Genomic DNA, 24,749 nt, shown 5'->3' with positions numbered 1-24,749 from the left:
GACACTGATTAGTAAAGTTTACTTCTCCATGTCATTCTGAAGTTGACAGTCAAATTTATTAGTGTGTTCTAAACTGTATCCCGTATTTTGTATAGCGTGAACTTGGTACAGCAGCCTGTAGTCTCTGGAGTTTAAAAGAGTCAGAAGTGATTTATTTAAAACATACAAAATCCTGAGGGGACTTGACCACATGGATGCTGAAAACATGTTTCCTTTTGAGAGAGCATCCAGAACTAGGGGTCATGGTTTCAAAGTAAGGAAGCGCCCAGTTAAAACAGAGATGAGGAAACATTTTTTTTCTCTGAGGGTTTTGAGTCATTGGAATTCCCTTCCTTAAAAGGCAGTGGATGCAGAATCTTTAAGTATTTAAAGGTAGATGCAGATACATTCTTCATTACCAACAGGAAGAAAGATTATTGGGAATATGCAGGTAGAGTTGAGCTTAAAATTAGATCAGCCATGATCTTATTGAATGGTAGATAGGCTCAAAGCACCAAATGGCCTATTGTTCCTTGTTCATGTATTTGTATGAGTTACTAGCTTTTCAGAAATTCAAGTTGTAAACTGACGAGTGAGACATTGACATTACAACATGCCTATATACCTTATTCTTTACTTATCATTTTTAGGATTATCAAATCGTTAAAAAGTCAGCACGTTCTTTAAGCACAGTTCAAGTGGAATCACCATGGCGGCTAGCTCAGCCGTCAATCATCTCTAACATTGTCCTCATGAAAGGGCAAGGAAAGGTAAGCATCTACACTATCATGGGCCACTGGTTTAATCAGTTTTTTAAAGTATAATTTATATGCTTTGTATTCTGCCTTACTGCACCTAATGCTAATGTGTGCAAGCAGAATGACTCAATTTTATCTGGCCCGAGGAAACTTAGGCAACTTGTAGTCACTGGTGTTAACCCAACTAAGCTAGTTCAGTCTAGATCAGAGTGATTACGGGTACTTTCTCATAAGCATATCTTATGAGATCATCAGTGGTTTTTCATGAAAAAGAAACTTTATACATCCAATAACATCAAGATAATTCCCAAGAGATGAATTTGAAAAATTAGAAAATGAATCTACTCTTCTCACAACATTGATTCTGTAAGAAATTAAAGATTAACAGAAAGCTGTTCAACCCATCATGATCCCAAAAGGAGAAAAAGCTATTGAGTGACCCTCCATTTCCATCAAACATCCAGAATATTACTTCACTTTTACAACCAACAACTACAACTCTCACTGGATGCATTTTCTTTCACCTTGGTGGTACCTTGCAAGTTTTGACCTTCCACCTTAGTTTCTCAAAAATTGCTACTTAAGGATCCTGACTGCATGTTTCTGATACATCAATAAATACAATCTTGAATATATTTATCCATATTTTTTCTGTTATATTTTGTCTGACCTGTGTTTTCCAGGGTCTAGGTTTCAGTATAGTTGGTGGCCAGGATTCTGCTCGAGGCCGGATGGGAATATTTGTTAAAACTATTTTTCCAAATGGTGCAGCTGCTGCTGATGGAAGACTGAAAGAAGGTCTGAAATCTGATCCTTTGATCCTCACCAATTATTTATTAATTTTAATGGGGTAGAGCAATGTTTCAAGGTTATTTGTCATTTATTTTTAAATTGTCATTATTTTAAATTTCAACAAAGTGCAATCAAGTTCCCAATTTTTATTGATATTACAGCAACTGGGTTCGATCGAGACTCAAATTCAATTTACTTTTGGATTTGGCCAATATCTGATGTCTGACCACCTGCCAATCAATTTATGTTTATTTTACAAGTGTGGTTGTGAATGTACAATAACATTTTGCTTGCTACTTTCCTTACGATTTTGTCAGCTGGTCCCTGGTCAGAGATGACAGACAGTCAGCATAGGCTTTTCTTTGGGTCATTAAGTTTCTTCAAGAAGCCAAATTGTCAACTGTTTGGAAATTACATTAGTAATAACATGGTTGAAATAAAGTCAATGTGGACTCGCAAGAGTTTAGGAACTGCATCAAACATTTTGAACCCAAGTTGGATCCAAATGTATTTCCCGTAAACAGTCTGTTTCACTGATCTAAAGTTGGATTGTGAGTGTGGAAAGGACTCTGGTCAGTTTTGATGGTTTACAAACACACATTTATGTTTGTTACTTCAACAAAGTGAAAGGAAACAACTTTGCCCAAGAAAGCTGGTGGGGAAGAAAGACACTGAGGTATGATAACATTTAAAACAAACTTTGTGATTTGCAACCTAAATAATTGGCAGTTGACGATGCAAACTAGGTAATAAGCCAAATCTGATGACCCCATGATTTTTATAGTGCCTTTTAAATATCAACTTTAAAATAATTTTGAGATTTAGCTCTTTGTTATGCTGCAGTGACTTATTCAATTTAGCTTATTATTTTTGGCTCATTAAAAGAACTTAAGAAAACAGAGCCTGCCATTTTGTAAATTATATTTAAGCCTCTCAGGTGCTCCAATTAAATGTGAAACCACTTGTTATATGATTTGCAGACTCTTAACAGCTGAAGAATTACCCTTTCAGAGTTGGCATGATCTGAACTATAGCAAGCCCTGGCTGATTTTAATAAACAATTTATTTAAGAAATAAAATAACATAAAAAGCTGGTTTTGATATCAAGCAATAGCCCAATAAGACATTTTATTATGGTTGGATCTGAAATGATCAGTTGGGGCACTTGTGTAATGTCTCACAGTCTGCATAAACCTGCTCTTTCTCTGCAGTAATTACAGTGAATAGGGCAAAAAATGAGTTTTATTTTCTTTCCTCACAATGCCAATTTACTTTTTTGAATTTGGCTTTTTGTCACCTTTATAAAATTTCATATATGGATATTTCTCCACTTTTCTTTTGAATTGTTATGGTAATCAAATGCTGACAGTTCATAACATATTGTTGTTATTTGGGATCTTGTATTCTAAAATGGAAGAAAAATAGATTTTAGTTTTCCGTTCCAGAGAAGGTTTTTTTTTGAAAGGTCAGAAAGCCATTTTGAACGGTGAGTTTTTTTAAAATGCATTTCTAAGGAGTCGTGTGATTTTAGTAAAATGACTAGGAAACCAGCTTGGGAGCACAAGGTTTTAGCATAGAGCTAGGAATGACCCTTCAATGAAGTTTGAGCCTGTGCAAGGTAATTTCTGGAGTAAAAGAGATGGATCTTTCTTTCTGATATTAGAAACAAATTCATTACAATAGTTCTTGTATAGAGTAATGTAGTTTGTGTTTTTAATTTTTGTAGTAAATTTTCATGTTACTTTGTTAAAGGTACTTTGGCAGCCTCTTGTGAATATTTTCAATGACTGATCTCCTCAAGAAACAAAACGAAGAATTAAACTTTTGGCTTGTCAAATCAGCTCTGGCCCTGGAAACCAACTTGTACTATATTACTATCAGTTGAGATCATAACAATAGATAGGTAGGGTTGAGCAGTAATAAGTTCCAAATAACTGCTGTCACTCAGCATTTCATTATGAAGTTCTTATTACCACAAAAAGCATTTAATTTTACATTGGCATCACTGTCTTATTGCATATCACTTTGAGAGTATGAACACTTAGAGAGTCATAGAGTCATAGAGATGTACAGAATGGAAACAGACGCTGCAGTCCAACTCGTCCATGCAAACTAGATATCCAAACTAATCGCGTACCATCTGCCTGTACTTGGCCCATATCCCTCTAAACCCTTCCTATTCATATTACCACCTAGATGCCTTTTAAATGTTGTAATTGTACCAGACTCTGCCACTTCCTCTGGCAGCTCGTTCAATACATGCACCACCCTCTGCGTGAAAAAGTTGCCCAGTAGGTCCCTTTTAAATTTTACCCTCTCACCCTACACTTATACCATCTGGTTCTGGACTCCCCCACCCCAGGGAAAAGACCTTGTCTATTTACATATCTATGCCCCTCATGATTTTATAAACCTCTATTAGGTCACCCCTCAGCCTCCGATGCGCCAGGGAAAACAATCCCAGCCTATTCAGCCTTTCCCTGTAACTCAAACCCTCCAACCCTGGCAACATCCTTGTAACTCTTTTCTGAAGCCTTTCAAGTTTCACAACATCTTTCCTTTGGAGGGAGACCAGATTTGCACACAATATTCCAAAAGTGGCCTAACCAATGTCCTGGACAGCCACAACATGACCTCCTAACTCCTACACTCAATTCTATGACCAGTAAATGAAAGCATGCCAAACACCTTCTTTACTAACCTATTTACCTGCAACTCCACTTTCAAGGAGCTATAAACTTGCACTCTAAGGTCTCTTTGTTCAGCAACACTCCCCAGGACCTTACCATTAAGTATATAAGTCCTGCTCTGATTTGCCTTTCCAAAATGCAGCACCTCACATTTATCTAAAGTAAACTCTATCCGCCACTCCTCAGCCCATTGGCCCATCTGATTGTGTATTCTGATGTAACCATCTTGAGTGTACATTACACCTCCAATTTTTTTGTCATTTGCAAGGTTATTAAGTATACCTCCTATGTTCGCATCCAAATCATTTATATAAATGACAAAAAGTTGTGGACTCAGCACCAATCCTTGTGGCACACCACTGGTCACAGGCCTCCAGTCTGAAAGGCAATCCTCCACCACCACCCTCTGTCTTCTACCTTCGAGCCAGTTCTGTACCCCATTAGATCTAACCTTTCTAACCAGTCTACCATGAGGAACCTTGTCGAAGCCTGACTGAAGTCCACATAGATCACGTTCACCACTTTGCCCTTATCAATCCACTTCATTATTTCTTCAAAAAACTCGATCAAGTTAATGAGACATGATTTCCCACACACAAAGCCATGTTGAGTATCCCTAATCAGTCCTTGCCTTTTCAAATACATGTCCAAATAAATCCTGTTTCTCAGGATTCCCTCCAACAATTTTCCCACCATTAAAGTACAGAATCATACAACTTCAAATGTTTATATAGTTTCATGTATTTTTTTAATGCTGTTTGATTTTTAGTCAGGTGTCTCTGGAGCCCCTGACAGGTTTCTGTCCTTTACGTCTCATTTCCAAGGTATTGTCAGTTACTGGATTTGCAGAGAATTGTCGTGATGGCAGTTCCCAAGATTATAATGGAAGCAAATTTAAAATTTATTCTCAGAAACGCTTTATTTGTCTTCTAATTGACATTCAAGCACATTTTATTTCCCTGGTTTATTACAATTTACCACTATTACAATGTGACTTAACTTTTCTTAACTATAAGACAGCAAATTTAAATTAATAGTGATGCTATGGCAAATATTTAACACAACATAGACAATGAACTTTGAAAAGGATGTAAATGCTCCTAAAGATTAATGGATGTGTACTGTACTCAACAGGAGATGAAATTCTAGAAGTTAATGGGGAATCTCTGCAAGGACTAACCCATCAGCAGGCCATTCAGACCTTCAAGGTAAGATGTCCTGTACAAAACCATGGTTTATTTTAAGTAATTCCAATGAAATTGGTGCCAAGATGGTTTCTTGCTAAAATAATAGGAACAGAAGGTGCTGGAGATGACGACCAGGTGCATAGATGAGGGTATTGCAGTTCATGTTGTTTACATGGATTTCTGCAAAGACTTTGGCAAGGTCCAATAAGAGGAGCTGATAAAGAACATAAAAACACAGGGGATCCAGGGTAACTTGGCATGATGACTCTAAAATTAGCTCACTGGTAAAAGGTGGTTTGTGTGACTGGAGCCCAGTGACCAGTGACATGCCACAACATGTTTGTGATGTATATGAATGAAGTAGATAAGAAAGAGTTTAATTAAGTTTACGGATGACACAAAGATTGGCCAGGTAGTTAATAGTGAGGAAAAAGGTCTTAGGTTACAAAGAAATTTAGACCAGATGGCAGATGGAATTTAAACATGAAAAGTGTGAGGCAATACACTTTGGAAGAAGTAGCAAGACAAGGGAATACTCAATGACTGGCAGGATATTAGGAAGATCAGAGTAACTGAGGGATCTTAAGGTGCAGTCTAGACATCCCTGAAAGTGGCAGGATGGGTTAATAGAATGGTTAAGAAGACATAACTAGCAAAACTGGAACCATTGGGTATCAGAGGGCAAACTCTCCACATGTTGGAGTCATACCTGGCACATAGAAAGATGATTGTAGTTGCTGGAGGTCAGTCATGTTCCTGGATATCTCTGCAGGAGTTCCCCAGAGTAGTGTCCTACACCCAACGATTTCAGGCTGCTTCATCAATAATCTTCTGTCCGTATTAAACTCAGATGTCAGCATGTTTGCTGATGATTGCACAATTTTCAGCACCATTCGTGATTTCTCAGATACTGAAGCAGTCCACATTCGAATGCAACAAGGTCTGGATGATATCTAAGCTTGGGCTGACAGGTGGCAGTGATATTCACACCACACAAATACCAGGCTATGACCATCACCAAAAAGAGACAGTCTAATATAACATTCAATGGTATTACAATCACTGAATCCCCACTATCAACATACTTGGGGTTATCATTGACCAGAAACTCAACTGGACTTCCCACATAAACACAGTGGCGACAAGAGCAGGTCAGAGGGTAGGAATAGTAAGGCAAATAACTCACCTCCTAACTCCCCAGAGCCTGTCCAACATCTACAAGGCACAAGTCAGGAGTGTGAGGGAATGCTCCCTACTTGCCTGGATGGGTGCTGCTTAAACAATACTCAAGAAGCTTGATACCATCTTGCACAAAGCAGCCTGCTTGTTTAGCACTACATCCACATGCATCTACTCCCTCCACCACCGATGCTCAGTAGCAGTAGTGTGTACTATCTGCAAGATGTGCTTACAGAAATTCACCAAGGATCCTCAGACAGCACTTTTCAAATCCACGACCACTCTCATCTAGAAGGACAAGGAAAGCAGATGTATGAGAACACCACCATCTGCAAGTTCCCCTCCAAGCCACTCAACATTCTGACTTGGAAATATATTGCTTTTCCTTCACTGTCACTGGGTCAAAATCCTGACGTTCCCTCCCTAATGGTATTGTGGGTCAACTCACGGCAGGTGGACTTCAGCAATTCAAGAAGGCAGTTCACCACCATCACCTCAAGGGCAACTAGGGATGGGGAGCAAATGGTGACCAGTCAGGAATGCTCACATCCCGCAAATTAATTTTAAAAAGGGACACTTGCCTTTATCTGTTCATGGCACAAATTATAAGAGTGTGGAGGTTGTACAGAACTTTGGTTAGGTCACAGCTGGAATACTATCCAGTCACCACACTACAGGTAGGATGTCATTGCACTGAGCGGGGTGCACAGGGGGTCCTCCAGAATGTTGCCTGGGTTGGAGTATTATAGCTATGAAGAGCATCTGAATAGGCTTGAAAGCAGAGAAAACTGCAGGGAACCTGATTGAGGTATAAAGAAGAGGCATGGACAGAGTGGAAAGGAAACAACTATTCCCCTTAGTTGAAGGGAAGGAGGGAAGTAATGAGGGAAGTATAATTTTAAGGTAAAGGGCAGGAAGTTTAGAGGGGATTTGAGGTAAAATATTTTCACTCAGCGGATGGTGAGAATCTGGGATGCACTGCCTAGAGGTTAGTAGTGATAGGAAACCTTGCAACCATTAAAACGTACATGGATGAGCACTTGAAATGACATAACATAAGACCATAACATATAAGAATAGAATTAGGCATTTGGCCCATCAAGTCTCCCCTGCCATTCGATCATGGCTGGTATGTTTCTCAACCACATTCTCCTGCCTTCTCCCTGTAACCTTTGATCCCCATACCAATCAAGAATTCAGGTCTATAGGCAATGTGCTACAAATGGGATTAGTGTAGATAGATCAGTGCAGACATGATGGGCTGAAAGGTTTCTTCTGTGCTGTTTGACTCTGTGGAGATACACTCTGCTTTTCTTCTTTTCAGATTACGCCAGACCTGCTGAGTATGTTTCGTGTCTAGTGTGACTCTTTTTCAGAATGCTGTCTTTCAAGAAGATAGCTCATCATTACCTTCTTAAAGATGGACACTAAATGTTATCCTAGCCAGCAATGCCTAAATCACATGAGAGTATTAAATACAAATACTTTGCACGTTACACTCCTGTTCTCTGGTGAACATTGCTCGGATTATCAAACAGAGCAACATCCTTTATGCATAACTCGCCGTCAAACAGACAGTGTGGAACTTCATCACATCATAAACACCATTCCCTCTCTCTTTCATCTGAGCTTTTCTGAATATGTTTTGCAAAGACTTAAAAGAGGATATTGGAAACATTTGCAGCAGAAAACAATTTTTGACTCTGTATTTGACTCCTTCCTTTAAGTAACCACATTCTTTCTCACTTAGTCAGGTGGCATTCAGGATTACTAACTTGTAAAATTTTCCTTCACTATCCCTGTAATTGAAAATCAAGCCCAATGTAGTCTGGGAGATGGTCAGATTAATTATTTAGGGCTGATAAGTTTCCCAAGATTGTCCAGCTTCCAACTTGATGAGCATTCTCCTCACTATTCAGTTAGGACGTCTGTTTTTCATTCATGTCAGTTTACCTGTTTTATTATCTCCATACAAACAAGCTGACATATAATGATATAATCTCCTTTTTGAGTTTGGCATTTGAAAGTGAATTTTAAATTGTAATGGCAGACAAATCAGGAATATTATCAAGTAGGTGCCTTGGCCTCCAACTTTCATTCCAACTGAATATGACTTTGTAATGGCAGCACAGTCTCATAAAACTTAACCAATGATATTAATCTGCTTCCTGATACATTCATCTGTCTATCCTAATGTGAATGTATATGTATCTATTTTTCCCAATAGCAATTGAAGAAAGGAGTTGTGACTCTAACCGTTCGTACCAGATTGCGCAGTCCTAGCCTTACTCCTTGTCCCACACCAACCTTAATGAGCCGGTCCAGCTCTCCCAATTCCAGTGGTGGAACTCCAATCCCAGCATCAGAAGAAGGTGACTGCTGCCGCAAAGGACCAGGGCCAAAAGATCGTATCATAATGGAGGTGACATTAAAAAAAGGTAATGCGAATGTTGTGAGGGCCAATAAAATGGCGAAAACTGTACAAATTACATGAACTCTAAGAGTGACAAACATCCGAAAAGGGACGAAGGCTGTAAATGTAGTCATAATAGCAAGGCCATTGTAATTTTGGTAATGCTAATGTACTGTTAATCCAGAGGCTCAGGCTAGTGTCCTGGGTCTTGGGTTCAAATCCCACCATGGCAGCTAGTCAAATTTAAATTCAATTAAGTAACATGTTCAGTGAATTAATAAAACTTGAATTCAAAGTATATTTCAGTAATGGTACCATTAAACTATTATAGATTTACATTAAAAAATGATTTGGTTCACTTCAGTCCTTCAGGGAAGGAAATCTGGACTGGCCTACAAATGACTCATGTTTAACTCTTAACAGCCCTCTGAAATGGTCAAGTGAGGCATTCAGTTCAAGGGCAGTTATGATAGGCAACAAATGCCTGCCTTGCTAATGACACCCAAGCCTCATGATCATGACAAAATATCTTCTCTTACAAGAAATACATGAGATGGAAGCTGAGAATGCTCAATGATGAAGGGTGTGCTAACAGCAAGCAAGTAACTGATGTGTATATTTTTCTGAATGTATGTTCCTGACATTGAACAAATTTTCTAGGAATGAATTTTGAAAATTCAAGCTCTGATTGCCATTATTTTTCCATCCTTGTAGATTAATGGCCAGCCAATTGCAATGAATGCACAACCAAAGTATCTATAAAGAGTTAATCTGGGTGAAGCTCCCCACAAGAAACATGAATTAGAAAAGTTATTTTTCAGGTAGCCTATGTACCTGGTCTTCTATAGTTTTTGATGGGAGGGCACCAATATATCTGATTTCTGAAATGGCTCATGCCTAGATTTGATCTGGCTGTTTGCCAGAGGTTACAATTTGTACAACAGTATCAAGGAACGTATACCAATTGCTACATATAACTGAAAATTTCATTGTTTTATCTGTATAGTTAATGTAAGTAACTCCTTTACAACTTACAAAGATCTTATCCAACAGGAACATGCATCAGGAATTCAAATGTACAAATCAACAAGCTCCTCAGAGTTTTCTGACTATAATTCATAACATTTACTCTACAAATATCATGGAACAAAAAAGTTATTCTGTTTGGCATGCAGAATTATTTCACCAATTGGAACTGCTTAAAAGGGCCTCTTTTTCCCAAAAAAACCTTTACTGATTATCCATGTATAAATCAACTAGAACTTCTGATTTCACTATAGCGAATAAAAAATAGTAAACGTGAAATGTGAAAACCACCAAAAGAATAGCAAAGACTAGTCCATCAAAAACATCTGATCTAGGCTTTGTACAGCCTGTATGTGCCCTCAGTCTGTCCTCCATATAAATGCAAACTGCAGAAAAAGGGTGGAATAAAACAGACTATTCATAGAAAATTGTGTAAATTCTTTTCTATTGCCTAAGTTTGGATTATCCAATACCAACCTACCAAGAGAGCACCTATTTCTGGTTTAACCAAAAAGGTTGAGTGCCCTGTAAGGCAACTAACTTGTTCCCAAGAGGTAGATTAGAAAGCATCATTTTTAAATAAGCTATGCAGTTCTGATTTTAGAAACCATATTCATTTCCAGGGCTTGGGAGATCAGACAACTGAAGGGATGTGGGAACTGCTGGATTCAGCAAGAATATATCCTTCAAACTCTGCTTTTAGACTAGGCAGAACAGAGGTACTTGTTCACTGTGCCTCCAAGTTTGACTAATACAATCTGCCTCCCTCCTATCACGCGACCATCTGACACTTCTATTGTCAACCCACCACAATCTGATCTTCAGCCCCTGCAATCTGCCCCATCACAGTCCTGCCACCCATGGTCTTTCTCTTTCTTCTCTCAAGTATCCAATTACAGCCTTTTACTGCAGACCTTCCTGCCTAACAATCAGTTTCTTCAGCTGGCTAGCTACCAAGTGAAAAATGGAATTTTGATAAGGCCTCTGTGTACCGTACCCCCATGTGTCCAGAGCACTAAAAATCCCACTCCCTGTAAATATTGACATCTTTGTTTCTTCAAAGAAGCCCCAACCCTTGTCCTCAGTTTCTGCTATTATGTGTCTGGACATTACATTCAATACAAACCTCTAACTCTGGCTGGCCAAGGTTTTTTACATAATTTTGTATTATAGTGCTGGCGATATACCCAACACCCTATTTACTTTCCACAAAGTCTCTACACTGTTTCTTAAAAAAAATCAACTATGACCTTCTCCTGCTCTGCAATCTTCAACGTGTAATCTTATATGGTATGCACATACTTGAAATTATCCAGACTTTAAACGAGCATACTGTATTTACAAGGACATAGATCACACAAGGGCTCATTCCCTCCACGTATTTGCCTTTGCATTATATATTACATCTAAATTACAATTCACTGCCCACATTTTCTTCTTATCATGCATTCATTCAAAATATCACTTCCACATGAACGCCTTTGGGATACCACTGAAGCTGGATTCTTAACAAAGATGCTCCCATTAATTACCATCCTCTGTAAGAATGCAACCATATCTTTATTTAGCCTGAACTCTACCAAGCAACTCAACATTGACAAGACATTATACAAGTGTTTGCGCACCACTAAAATATAGAATATGTGGAGAGTCTGTATTTACTAGAATGCAATGTAGGTTTTTGCCAATGAATTGCTCGCTTATTTACATTCCATATATTTGGAACCAAGAGAGCTAGTAAAAAGAACATAGAGTCATAGAGATGGACAGCACAGAAATAGACCCTTCGGTCCAACTTGTCCATGCTGACCTGATACCTAAACTAATCTAGTCCCATTTGCCAGCACTTGGCCCATATCCCTCTAAACCCTTCCTATTCATATACCCATCCAGGTGCCTTTCAAATGCTGTATTTGTCCCAGCCTCCAGCACTTCCTCTGGCAGCTCATTCCATACATGCACCACCCTCTGTGTGGAAAAGTTGCCCCTTAGGTCCTTTTTAAATCTTTGCCCTCTCACCCTAAATCTATGCCCTATAGTTCTGGACTCCCCCACCCCAGCGAAAAGAGATTTTCTATTTACCCTATCCAGTTTTGAAAATAATGTCTGTGGGGAAGGGAGAAAAAATTTTGTACAGTTAATATGCTCTTTACAAGAATAGTCTGGGGCTTAGTATTTCTGATTTGGTTAATGAACCAAGGTCAGTGTTATTTTTATTTACTTCAAGGTGAGAGGTGGAAAGTTTAAGGGGGATACATGCGGCAAGTACTTCATATAGAGGATGGTAGGCATCTGGAACGCGTTGCCAGCAGAGGTGGTAGAGCCAGGCATGGTAGATTCATTTAAGATGCGTCTGGACAAATGCAAGAGTAGGTGGGGAGCAAAGGGATACAGATGCTTAGGAAGTGGGCGACAGGTTAGACAGTAGATTTGGATCGGCTCAGGCTTGGAGGGCCAATGGGAAAACAAATTTTCTTTGTTCTTAGTTCTTCTTTGTTCTTTTACTTTTATTCAACAAGTATTTTGACAGACATATGAATGACATGGAACAGAGGAATAAAAACCATGAACAAGCAGATGGAATTTGTTTAGAATGGCAACATGGTTGATGCAGACATGGTGGGTCAAAGGGCTTGTTCCTGTGCTGTACTGTTCTATGTTCTATTTATATAGCTTCAAGGCACGTTTGTATGAGAATTAAGTAGGTACTTGGTACAATTAGATTAAAATTATTTCTGTTTACTATCATAATGCCCCTTATAACATATAATTGATCTACACAGTATTGCCATTGTTATTTGTTTTATTTCAGAGCCTGGAGTTGGTTTGGGGATTGGGGCCTGTTGTCTTACATTAGAAAAAAGCACACCAGGAATCTACATCCATAGCCTTTGCCCAGGATCAGTTGCCAAACTGGATGGCAGATTGAGGTCAGTCTTAAACTGTGAATTATTTTCTCCTCAAGTTCAAAGTCCATGGTGCTTCATTGAAAGTAACAGGTGGAATGTTTCTTTCACTCTCATGGTGATGAGTCTTCTCTTGGAAACTTTTGAAAGGAACTGTAGATCAGAGCAAGTGCCCTGGTCCACCCACATTGATGCTGCAGTCAAGAAAGCACAACAATGCCTCTACTTTCTCAGGAGGCTAAGGAAATTTTGCAATCCATAAAGACTCCAACCAATTTTTATAGATGCACCATAGAAAGATTTCGATCCAGATGAATCAGTTTGGTAGGGCAACTGCTCTGCCCAGGACCGTGAGAAACTAAAGAAAGTTGTGAACACAGTCCAGTCCATCATGCAAGCCCAACCTTCCATCCATTGATTCCATCTATCCTTCTCATTGCCTTGGGAAGGCAGGCAATATAATCAAAGACCCCTCCCACACTGGTTATAATCCCTTCCAGCCTCTTCTGTTGGGCAGAAGATACAAAAGCTTAAACATGTGTACCAACAGATTCAAGAACAGCTTCTTCCCTGCTGTTAATAGACCTCTGAATGGACCTCCCAAATTTTAAATTTAATGTTGATCTCACCCTTTGTGCACATTCTCTGCAGCTGTAACATTGGATTCTTTGCTCCGTTCTATTACCCTAATGTGCTTTGTATAGTATAATCTTCCTGGACCGTACACAAAACAAAACTTTTCACTGTACCTAGGTACATGTGACAGTAATAAATCAAATCAATATATTTCAGGAACTCATTTGTAAAAGTTTGTTTTTCTTTCCAATTCTGTCCAGTCCAAAGTTTCTGATTATGTCTACCCTTTAGATGTGTTTCTTAATGAATCTCAGTACAATTTAACCAAAAGTACAATCACAGAGGAAACCAATTCTCCTCATAAGCAACTTCTGAAATCAATGTTTTCCTCTATATTGCTTTACAGGATAGAGGTCAAGACTAGGAACTTTGTTTTCCTTTCCAAAGTATCCTGTGCTTGAAATCTGCATTACCCTGTTGCCTCAACAGTAGAGTTTAGATGACTTGACACAGCCTTAAAAATGACTGTGGGATCTTCATTTCTTATACAACCTGGTAGTATGTCAACATTTACTTTCTTGAGGCATCCAGAAAATTGCCATTTCATACAATATTTGAACTAGAGCAAGTAGCATCTCTCAGAATTTTACAAATTATTTATGTCAATCTACAGCAGGATTGATGAATTAAGGGAAAGTTACTATTCCTTCCCCATGAAATACAGGTTTCTCACCTTGATCCCAAGTCTACTAGGCTAGTCACCCTAGGCTTCCTTACAGAGCTTTCCCTTAGCCTCAGCCACATCAACTTAAACTCCACACCACATGAGTCCCGTACATTACCTCCCAGGAATAAATGAAGATGCATTCATACTTCAATAAGACACAGTCAACCTCACTGAAAGGTAAGAGAGACAGAAAGTATTTTTGTATTCATTTATGGGATGTGGACATTGCTGGTTGGTCAGTCTTTTTTAAAATGGCCATCGCCAGTTGCCCTTGAGAAGGTGGTAGTGAGGTGCCTCCTTGAACTGTGACTACTCTTCTGCTGTGGGTTGACCCATAATACCATTAGGGAGGGAATTCCAGGATCTTGACCCAAAGGCATTGAAGGAATGGTGAGATATTTCCAAGTCAGGATAGGGTGGTACATTGGCTCAGTGGTTAGCACTGCTACCTCACAGCACCAGGGTCCCAGGTTCAATTTCAGCCTTGGGTGACTCTGTGTGGAGTTTGCATATTCTCCCTGTGTGTGCATGGGTTTCCTCTGGGTGCTCTGGTTTCCTCCCAAAGTCCAAAGATATGCAGGTTAGGTGAATTGGCCATGCTAAATTGCCCATTGCGTTAGGTGCATTAGTCAGAGGGAAGTGGGTCTGGGTGGGTTACTCTTCGGAGGATTGGCGTGGATTGGTTGGGCCGAAGGACCTCTTTCCACACTGTAGGGAGTCTAATCTAATATAATTGTGAGTGTCTTCGAGGGGAACTTGCAGGTGGTGGTGTTCCCATATATCTGCTGCCCTTGTTGTTCTGAATGGACATTGTCATGTATTTGGAAGATGCTGTCTGAGGATCTTTGCTGAATTTCAGCAGTGCATCTTGTAGATAGTTTACACTGCTGCTTCTGAGTGCTGGTGGTGGAGAGAGTGGATTTTTGTGGGTGTAGTGCCAGTCAAGCGGGCTGCTTTCTTCTAGATGGTGTCAAGTTTCTTGAGTATTCTTGGAGCTGCACCCATCTGGCAAGTGGGAAGTATTCCAACATATTCTTGGCTTCAACCTTGCATATGGTGAACAGGCTTTGGGGAGTTAGGAGGTGAGTTACTTGCCGTCGTATTCCCAGCTTTTGACCTGCATTTGTAGCCACTGTGTTTATGTGACAGGTCCAAATATGTTTCTGGTTAGTGGTAATCCCAAGGATGTTGATATTGGGTGATTCAGTAATGGTAACACCATTGAATGTCAAGGGGCAATGATTATATTGTCACTTATTGGAGATAGTCATGGCCTGACATTTGTGCGCCTCACTGTTATTTGCCAGTTGTCAGGCTAAGCATGGATATTGTCCGAATCTTGTTGCATTTGATCATGGACTGCTTTAGTATCTGAAGAGTCATGAATGGTGTTGAACATTGTACAGTCATCAGCGAACATTCCCATTTCTGACCTCATGATGAGGTCATGAAGCAACTGAAAGATGGCTGAGCTTAGGACGCTGCCCTAAGGAACTCCTGCTGAGAGTTCTGGAGCTGAGATGATCGATCTCTGACAACAACAACCATCTTACCATGAGCTAGTATGATTTTAACCAGTGGAGACTTTGTCCCCTGATACCTATTGATTCCGGTTTTGCTAGGACTCCATGATGCCACACTCAGCCGCATGGTGCCTTGGTGTCAAGGACTGTCCGCCTCACCTTTCCCAGGTTCCAAGCAATCGATTGGACTCTCTAGTCAGAGGCACAGGTAGACATTTCTGCAGCCAGCAGCGAGAAATCAGAATGGTGTCAGGATCAAAGATATCTTGGAGAGGGTGCAGAATGTCTCAAAGAGGGAGTGATCAGCAGGAGGTTGTTGTATACATTGGAACTAATGATATAGGAAGAGAAAAGGATGAGTTTCTGAAAGGGGGATATAGAAAATTGGGCAGGAATTTAAAAAGAAGATCCTTGAGTGTAGTGATGCCTGGATTACTCCAGTGCTATGAATTAGTGAGGGTAGGAATAGGAGGATAGAACAAATGAATTGTGGCTGAGGAGCTGGTGCAGAGGAGAAGGGTTCACATTTTTGGATTATTGGAATCTCTTATGGAGTAGAGGTGATCTGTACAAGAAGGATGGATTGCACCTGAATTGAAAGGGGATTAATATACTGGCAGGGAAATTTGCTAGAGGATTGGGAGGATTTAAATTAGTAATGTGGGGGGTGGGACCCAGGGAGACAGCAAGGAAAGAGATCAACCTGAGACCGGTAGAGTTGGGGAAAGGAGTGAGTCAAATTGTCAGGGCAGGCAGTAACACAGCAGAGGACAAGGTAGGATTGAGAAATTAAACTACGTTTATTTCAATGCAAGAGGCCCAACAGGAAGGCAGATGAACTCAGGGCATGGTTAGGAACATGTGACTGGGGTATCATAGCATATATAGAAATGTGGCTCAGGGATGGACAGGACTGGCAGTTTAATGCTCCAGGATACAAATGCTACATCAAGGATAGAAAGGGGGGCAAGAGAGGAAGGGGAGTGGTGTTTTTGATAAGGGATAGCATTATGGCTGTACTTACGAAGGATATTCCTGGGAATTCAACCAGGAAAGTTATTTGGGTGGAACTGAGAAATAGGAAAGGAATGATCACCTTATTGGGATTGGACTACAGACCAACAACAGTCAGCGGGAAATTGAGAAACAAACTTGTAAGGAGATTTCAGTTATTTATAGGAATAATAAGGTGGTTATGGTAGGGGATTTTAATTTTCCAAACATTACCTGGGACTGCCATAGTGTTAAGGGCTTAAACGGAGAGGGATTTGTTAAGTGTGTACAAGAAAATTTTCTAATTTAGTATGTGGATGTACCTACTAGAGGAGGTGCAAAACTTGACCTACTCTTGGGAAATAAAACAGAGCAAGTGACTGAGGTGTCAGTGGGGGAGCACTTTGGGGTCAGTGACCATAATTCTATTAGTTTTTAAATAGTGATGGAAAAAAATAGACTGGATCTAAAGGTTGAAGTTCTAAATTGGAGGAAGCCAATTTTGACAGTATTGGGCAGGAACTTTCAAAAGCTGATGGGGACAGATCTTCACAGGTAAAGGGATGGCTGGAAAATTGGAAGTCTTCAAAAATGAGATAACGAGAGACTTGTTAGGGTGAAAGGCAAGGCTGGTAGGTGTAGGGAATCCTGGATGATTAGAGAAATTGATGTTTTGGTTAAGAAAAAGAAGGAAGTATATGTCAGGTATAGACAGCAGAGATTGAGTGAATCCTTAGAAGAGAACAAAGGCAGTAGGAGTATACTTAAGAGGGAAATCAGGAGGGCAAAAAAGGGACATGAGATAGCTTTGGCAAATAGGATTAAGGAGTATCCGAAGGGATTCCATAAATACATTAAAGACAAAAGGGTAACAAGAGAGAGAAAAGGGCCCCTCAAAGATCAGCAAGACAGCCCATGCGTGGAATAGCAGGAGATGGGGATATACTAAATGAGTATTTTGCACAAGTTTACTGTGGAGAAGGATATGGAAGATATCGAATGTGGGGAAATAGATGGTGACACCTTGAAAAGTGTCCATATTACAGAGGAGGAAGTGCTGGATGTCTTAAAATGCATTCAGGGGAATTAAAAGGGGCAACTTTTTCACACAGAGGGTGATACGTGTATAGAATGAGCTGCCAGATGAAGTGGCGGAAACTAGTACAATTGCAACATTTAAAAGGCATCTGGATGGGTATATGAATAGGAAGGACTTGGAGGGATATGGGCCAGGTGCTGGCAGGTGGGACTAGATTAGGTTGGGATATCTGGTCGGCATGGATAAGTTGGACCGAAGGGTCTGTTTCCATGCTGTACATCTCTATGATTCATGAGTAAGACTCTATGATATGATCAGGTGTACCATGGAACTCTGTGGGAAGCTAGGGAAGTGATGGCTGGGCCTGTTGCTGAGATATTTGTATCATCGATAGTCACAAGTGAGGTGCCGAAAGATTGAAAGTTAGCTGACGTGGTGCCACTACTTAAGAAAGGTTGTAAGAAAAAGCCAGGGAACTATAGAACGGTCAGCCTGACATCGGTGGTGGGCAAGTTGTTGGAGGGAATCCTAAGGGACAGGATTTACATGTATTTGTAAAGGCAAGGACTGATTAGGGATAGTCAACGTAGCTTTGTGAGTGGGAAATCATGTCTCACTAACTTGATTAAGATGTTGAAAGAAGTAGCAAAGAGGATTTATGAGGGCAGAGCGGCGGATGTGATTTATATGGACTTTAATAAGGCATTCGATAAGGTTCCTCATGGTAGACTGGTTAGAAAGGTTAGATCTCATGGAATACGGGGAGAACTAGCCATTTGGATACAGAACTAGCTCAAAGGTAGAAGACAGAGGGTGCTTGTGAAGGGTTGCCTTTCAGACTGGAGGGCTGTGACCAGTGGTGTGCCACAAGGATTGGTGTTGGGTCCACTGCTTTTCATCATTTATATAAATGATTTGGATATGAACATAGATGGTACACTTAGTAAGCTTGCAGATGACAACAAAATTGGAGATGTGGTGGACACCGAAGAAGCTTACCTCAGAGTACAACAGGATCTTGATCAGATGGGCCAATGTGCCGAGGAGTGGCAGATGGAGTTTAATTTAGATAAATGTGAGGTGCTGCATTTTGGAAATGCAAATCATGGCAGGACTTATACGTTTAATGGTAAGGTCTTGGGGAGTGTTGCTGAACAAAGAGACCTTGGAATGCAGGTTCATAGTTCCTCGAAAGTGGAGTCGCAGGTAGATAGGATAGTGAAGAAGACGTTTAGTATGCTTTCCTTTATTGGTCAGAGCATTGAATACAGGAATTGGGAGGTCATGTTGTGGCTGTACAGGACATTGGTTTGGCAACTTTTGGAATACTGCATTCAAGGTCTCCCTCCTATAGGAAAGATGTTGTGAAACTTGAAAGGGTTCAGAAAAGAATTACAAGGATATTGCCAGAGTTGGAGAGTTTGAGCTATAGGAAGAGGCTGAATAAGCGGGGGCAGTTTTCCCTTGAGCGTTGGAGGCTGAGAGGTGACCTTATAGAGGTTTATAAAATCATGAGGGTGGGAGAGTCCAGAACTAGAGGGCATATGGTTAGGGTGAGAAGGGAAAAATTTAAAAGAGACCTACAGGGCAACTGTTTCACACAGAGTTTGGTATGTGTATGCAGTGAGCTGCCAGAGGAAGTGGTGGAGGCTGATACAATTACAACTCTACGCAACACTTATGATTCTACAAACTCATGGCTGGAATTCAGCTCTTTTGTCCATGTTTGAATCAAGTCTGTAATAAGGTCAGAAACTCAGTGACCCTAGTGGAACCCTAACTGGGCATCACTGAGCCGGTCCTGCTAAATAGCTCTGTTGATGATACCTTCCATCACTTTACTGAAGCTGAAGAGTAGGCTGATGGGTGATAATTGCTGAGTTGGATTTGTCCTGCATTTTATGTACAGGACATACCTGGGCAAGTTCCATGTTGATGCTTAGATAACAGTGTTGTAACTATACCGGAGCAGCTTGGCTAGGGGAGCGGCAAGTTCTGCAGCAGACGTCTTTAGTACTATTGCTGGAATGTTATTTTGGCCAATTGACTTTGCAGTATCCAGTGTCTCCAACTGTTTCTTGATATAATGGGAGTGAATCGAATTGGTTGAATTCTGTATCTGAGATACTAGGGACCACTGCAAGAGGCTGAAATGGATCATCCACTCAGTACTTCTGAGTGTGGTGCTGGAAAAGCACAGCAGGTCAGGCAGCATCTGAGGAGCAGGCGAATCGATGTTTCGGACATAAGCTCTTCATCAGGAAGGGCTTATGCTCGATGAATTCCTGATGAAGGACTTACACCTGAAACATCAATTCTCCTGCTCCTCGGATGCTGCCTGACCTGTTGCGCTTTTCCAGCACCACATTTTTGACTCTGATCTCCAGTATCTGCAGCCCTCACTTTCTCTACTCGGCACTTCTGACTTAAGATTGCTGTGAAAGCTTCAGCATTATCTTTTGCACTTTTTGTGTTGGGCTCTTCCATCATTGAGGATGGGCGTATTGTGGACTCTCCTCTTCCAGTGAGTTGTTTAATTGTCCACAACTACTCATGACTGAATGTGGTAGGACTGCAGATCCTGGATCTGAACTGTTGGTTGTGTGATTGCTTAGCTCTATCACTTGCTGCTTGTGCAGTTTGGCATGCAGGTAGACCTGTTTGTAGCTTCACCAGGTTGGCACCTCTTTTTCAGGTATGCCTGGTGTTGCTTCTGGCATGCCCGCATGCACTCTCCATTGAACCAGGATTGATACCCTGAATTGATGGTATTGGTTGAGTGGGGGATAAGCAAGGCCTTGTGGTTGTAGATGGTGCTGCTGTATAATGTTGCTGCTGTTGATGACCTACAGTGCTTCATGGATGAGGTCTTGAGTTGCGAGATCTGCTCCAAATCTATCCAATTTAGCACAGTCATAGTGTCACACAGCACAATGGAGGGTATTTTCAATGTGAAGGCAGAACTTCATTTCCACAAGGACTGTGCAGTGGTCACTCTTATTGATACTATATGGACAAGTGCCTCTGCAGCTGGCAGATTGGAAGGATGAGGTCAAGCATGTTTTTCCTTCTTACTGGTTCCTCACCACCTGCCACAGACCCAATCCAACAGATTTGTCCTTTAAAACAGCATGATCAATTATTGTAAATCAGAATGTTCAATGGTAAGAATTGCATTTTCTACCTCTGCTGCACTATATCTTGGGAATGCTGTGATTGAGACTGCTAGTACTCTAGGATTCTTTGTCAACTCTTCCAGCAACCACAATCAAGTCGATGCATGAGATTGCAGATTTTACAACAAATCTCTCAAAGATTCTGAAACAGCTGAATCTCCACAGCATTAACACTTTTAAAATGCTGCATGCAAACCGTAACAAGCAACAACCTCCTGGGGGAAGAAGTCATTTTCAACATTCTACAGCAGTGCATTGATCTGATTTTTAAAGTAGATGGGTGAGCAGTCATAACTAAATGTCACATAGATTATAGCTGAAACCTCATATTTTGATTTAGATGGTATACCTTAAAACAATCTTGCAATCCATTAATAAGTTGCTACTTCTCAGTCTCTCTTGCATTTCACAGTTTTGGCAAAGTGCTATGAATTTCAATGAAGTCAAATGACCCAGGAGCAGTAATCAGTGGAGCTAATAATCTCCATTACCCCAAGGTGCATTGGGCATAATACCATACGAAATAGTTACAGCAGTAGACATACAGCCCCTTGAGCTTGCTCCGCCACTCAGTAGCATCATGGTTGATCTAGCATTCCTCAAGCACTTTCCTGTATTCTCCTCATTTCTTACTGATCAAGAATCTATCCGTCTCAGCCTTTAGTATACACTGAACTCTGTCCCGACAACCCTTTGTAGCAAAAGTTCCAAAGGCTCTCAGTCCTCTGAGGGAAGAAATTCATCCTCATCTCAGTCCTAAATTGGTATCCCTTTCTTCTGAGACTATGCCCTCTGGTCCTAGACTCTCGCATGGAGGAAAACATTCGCTTTTATTCTGTCAAGCCCCTTGAGAGTCTGATATGTTTCAATGAGGAGGGAAGTGAAGGGTAACATTTTTCAAAAGACCCTCACTTTGCACAAGAATAAGAGAGGGCAGATGTTGGCATTAAGTTGAAAAGTATGTTGTTTCAAAAAGCAATTTTGCCAATGTTGCTTACTTCGTATAGTCTTATTTGTATAAGGATTGTTGACACAAGAGCAGCCAAAGAGTTTTAATGATCTTGTGCCAACTTTATAAGATGGAAAATGTTTTCCTTTTAAAAGAAAATTGTACCTGAACCAATATATTTCCACTGAGTGCAGAATGGAACCCAGAAAAGACTAAAATGGCCTACCTGACACCAGAAGGGAGCACATCATTGTAGTGCAAGGAGACCCCATCACATTATCAAATATGTCAATTGATCGATTTCAGCTTTTCTGCTGTAAGCAAATTGAGATCTTTAAGTGGGTAAGTAAGGGCCTCATCATGCTGCCAATGGTATGCTAACAGTAGGTGAGGGTTGGATACACCTGCGCACACACATACACATACACACCCACAGACATACATGCACATACACATACTTCATGTGGCAGCCTATGATGCTGTGATGGTCTGCTTGTGGGCTTAGGGAGGAGTCATCCTGTTTGCTGACCTGCAGCTAGAGGAGAGTCCCATTAGTAACACACACCTCCTTCTTACCTTTTACATTGATGTCCCTCACACCTCTCCCTATGGCCTGCCCATTGGTGCAGTTGAGGCCTTTCCATTTACCTGGATTTTGGATCCTCCAGTGCTGTTCTGCATCAGCCTCTGGTGACAGTGCTGATACTGAGAGGTTGTCACCCTCTAATTGATCAGCAGCACCAGCATAGGTATGGTGTCCATTCTGGAGGCTCTACAAGTCCCAGCAGCAAGCAGGTATGTTTGAACACAAATCATTTTGACAACAGAGACGTTGCCTCATGCTCTGCAGTCAGTGGACAGAGCATCACCACATCATTAAATCCAGTCCGACATGTGGTACTTACTGTATTAAAAGAATAAAACAAAATAATCTGGTTTAAAATTAGTTTAAAGTTGATTATAGTATTCCACACAAAACTTTGGACTAGAAAAAAGTATGTAATCAAATGATTTAAATTAGCTCTTACAGTTGAATTTTAGTGCATATGCACTTTAGAAATACAGACATCACAATTAAGGCACCATAACCTCTTAATTTTGTTCCACACACTAAACACGAATACCTAAGTTTCTTTCTCTTTCATTGCAGCCGAGGTGATCAAATTTTGGAGGTGGACTCAGTGAGCCTGCGGCATGCAGCTCTGAGTGAAGCATATGCAATTCTAAGTGAATGTGGTCCAGGCCCTATCAGCCTTATTATTAGCCGTCATCCAAACCCAAAGGTAAGAAATGTGACCAGGACCACGCATCCAATAGATACTGAAATAAAAATAGAAAATGCTGAAATAGAATTTATTTTCAACAGAATATGAAAATAGAAAAGATGTTTTGCAAACAGAGGATCAGTACAACTAATTCTCCTTTTTCCATTGAAAATTAAAGGATATAACTATGTGGACAGGCATCAGTTATTTCCCAAATCTGCAACACATATTATGTTTGTAATCTCAAATTATTCAAATACTTTGTCCAAAAGTGTTATTATATTAATTAAAAAGTCTGTATAATTTGCATTTTAATGAATTTATACTAATTTGCATTTTACATGCTAACTTCTTCCACTGACACTCGAGGATGTTTGTTCCATTGAGATAATTTTTTGCTGAAATGTCATGTTTACAGAATCATTATGAATTTACTGTCCTTCATGTACAGCTGATAGTGAAGGAGTAAATTCTGCTATTGATGTGTGCCTCCTGTTTTCTATTTGAACTGTTCCCTTTACCATCACAGATGAGCATTTAGTACAATTATTTTACTGATTTAATGATTTTCAGAAATTGGACTTAGATTTAAAGATCTCCTAATCCCAAGTATTGAGGTATAAGGCTAACAGGTTAATGAGCTTCTAAAAATCACTGGTATTTTCAGAGGTGCAGCACTCCTGCCAAACTTAATGACAGAAATTTATTATCACTCTTTGGAACCAATTCTTCTTCCGATCAAATTGATCCTTCAGCTGGCAGGCTAAAAGGAAGTCCAATGCTAGGGAAGTGGAACATTAACTACTGCACCAGTGGGTTAGGAAAGAGAAAACATTGTGAATCCCATGGCATTTGCAACTAGTTTCAGTTGAGTTTTGCACATATGGTTTAATTCTGTCACCTATGCCTCCCATCCATCATTGGGTGGTTAATATTAAGATTAAAATATTCAATCAACATAATTCATGAGGGAATGGATTTTCCTATTCCAGACAAAAGTTAGGTCCAGTGCTGGCTCTCATTCCTGCCTTTGTTGCTGGGGTGCTGAGGTATGATGGAGAAAATCCATAATTGGATCCCAGTGCTCTACACCAACATCGGTAGTGCAGTCACAATCAATGAGTAGGACTCAGAATGTTTCCTGATCATATCTGGAGTCAAACAGGGTTGCCCACTCTCTCCTGCCTTGTTTCTGTGTTGTATAGAGCTATTTGCTGAGTCTATCAAGAAAGATATGATCGTGAGAGGGGTGACTATTCCAGGCACCAGAGGCCTGCAGGTCAAACCTCCCAGGTTTTCTGCTGTTTTCTGCTCGGGTCCACTGTTAGTATGTAGACTCCTGAACATCTGTGACCAGTTAGAACTGGCCTTGGGAGCCAAGTTAAATTGAGACAAGAGCAAGGGCATGTTCTTTGCGAACTGAGCTGACCGATCTTTCATCCCCTTCACCGTCAGGACAGGCTACCTGAAGGTACTGGGAATATGGTTTGGAGCAACAATACCATTAGAGAGGGAATTTCAGGATTTTGACCCAGCGACAGTGAAGGAATACCAATAACATTTTCAAGTCA

The 24,749-nt window shown here is 40.4% G+C and overlaps 1 protein-coding gene across 4 annotated transcripts in view; it reads left to right on the top strand.

Annotated features, from left to right (window-relative positions):
- The window catches only part of pdzd2 (PDZ domain containing 2), a 547,489-nt gene that overhangs the window by 389,450 nt on the left and 133,290 nt on the right, over positions 1–24,749 (top strand). For all 4 annotated transcript variants that reach the window (XM_043687429.2, XM_087989833.1, XM_043687436.2 and 1 more), the window contains 6 exons: positions 630–749; positions 1,421–1,535; positions 5,354–5,427; positions 8,813–9,023; positions 12,837–12,954; positions 23,064–23,196. In XM_043687429.2, the coding sequence (XP_043543364.2) occupies positions 630–749; positions 1,421–1,535; positions 5,354–5,427; positions 8,813–9,023; positions 12,837–12,954; positions 23,064–23,196 (771 nt within the window). The remainder of the gene's footprint in view (positions 1–629; positions 750–1,420; positions 1,536–5,353; positions 5,428–8,812; positions 9,024–12,836; positions 12,955–23,063; positions 23,197–24,749) is intronic.

This window comes from Chiloscyllium plagiosum, unplaced genomic scaffold (genome assembly GCF_037043375.1).
Source record: "Chiloscyllium plagiosum isolate Xiang-an unplaced genomic scaffold, Cpla_swu_hap1 HiC_scaffold_1, whole genome shotgun sequence".
NCBI lineage: Eukaryota > Metazoa > Chordata > Chondrichthyes > Orectolobiformes > Hemiscylliidae > Chiloscyllium > Chiloscyllium plagiosum.
This window is presented reverse-complemented; position numbering and strand designations above follow the sequence as displayed.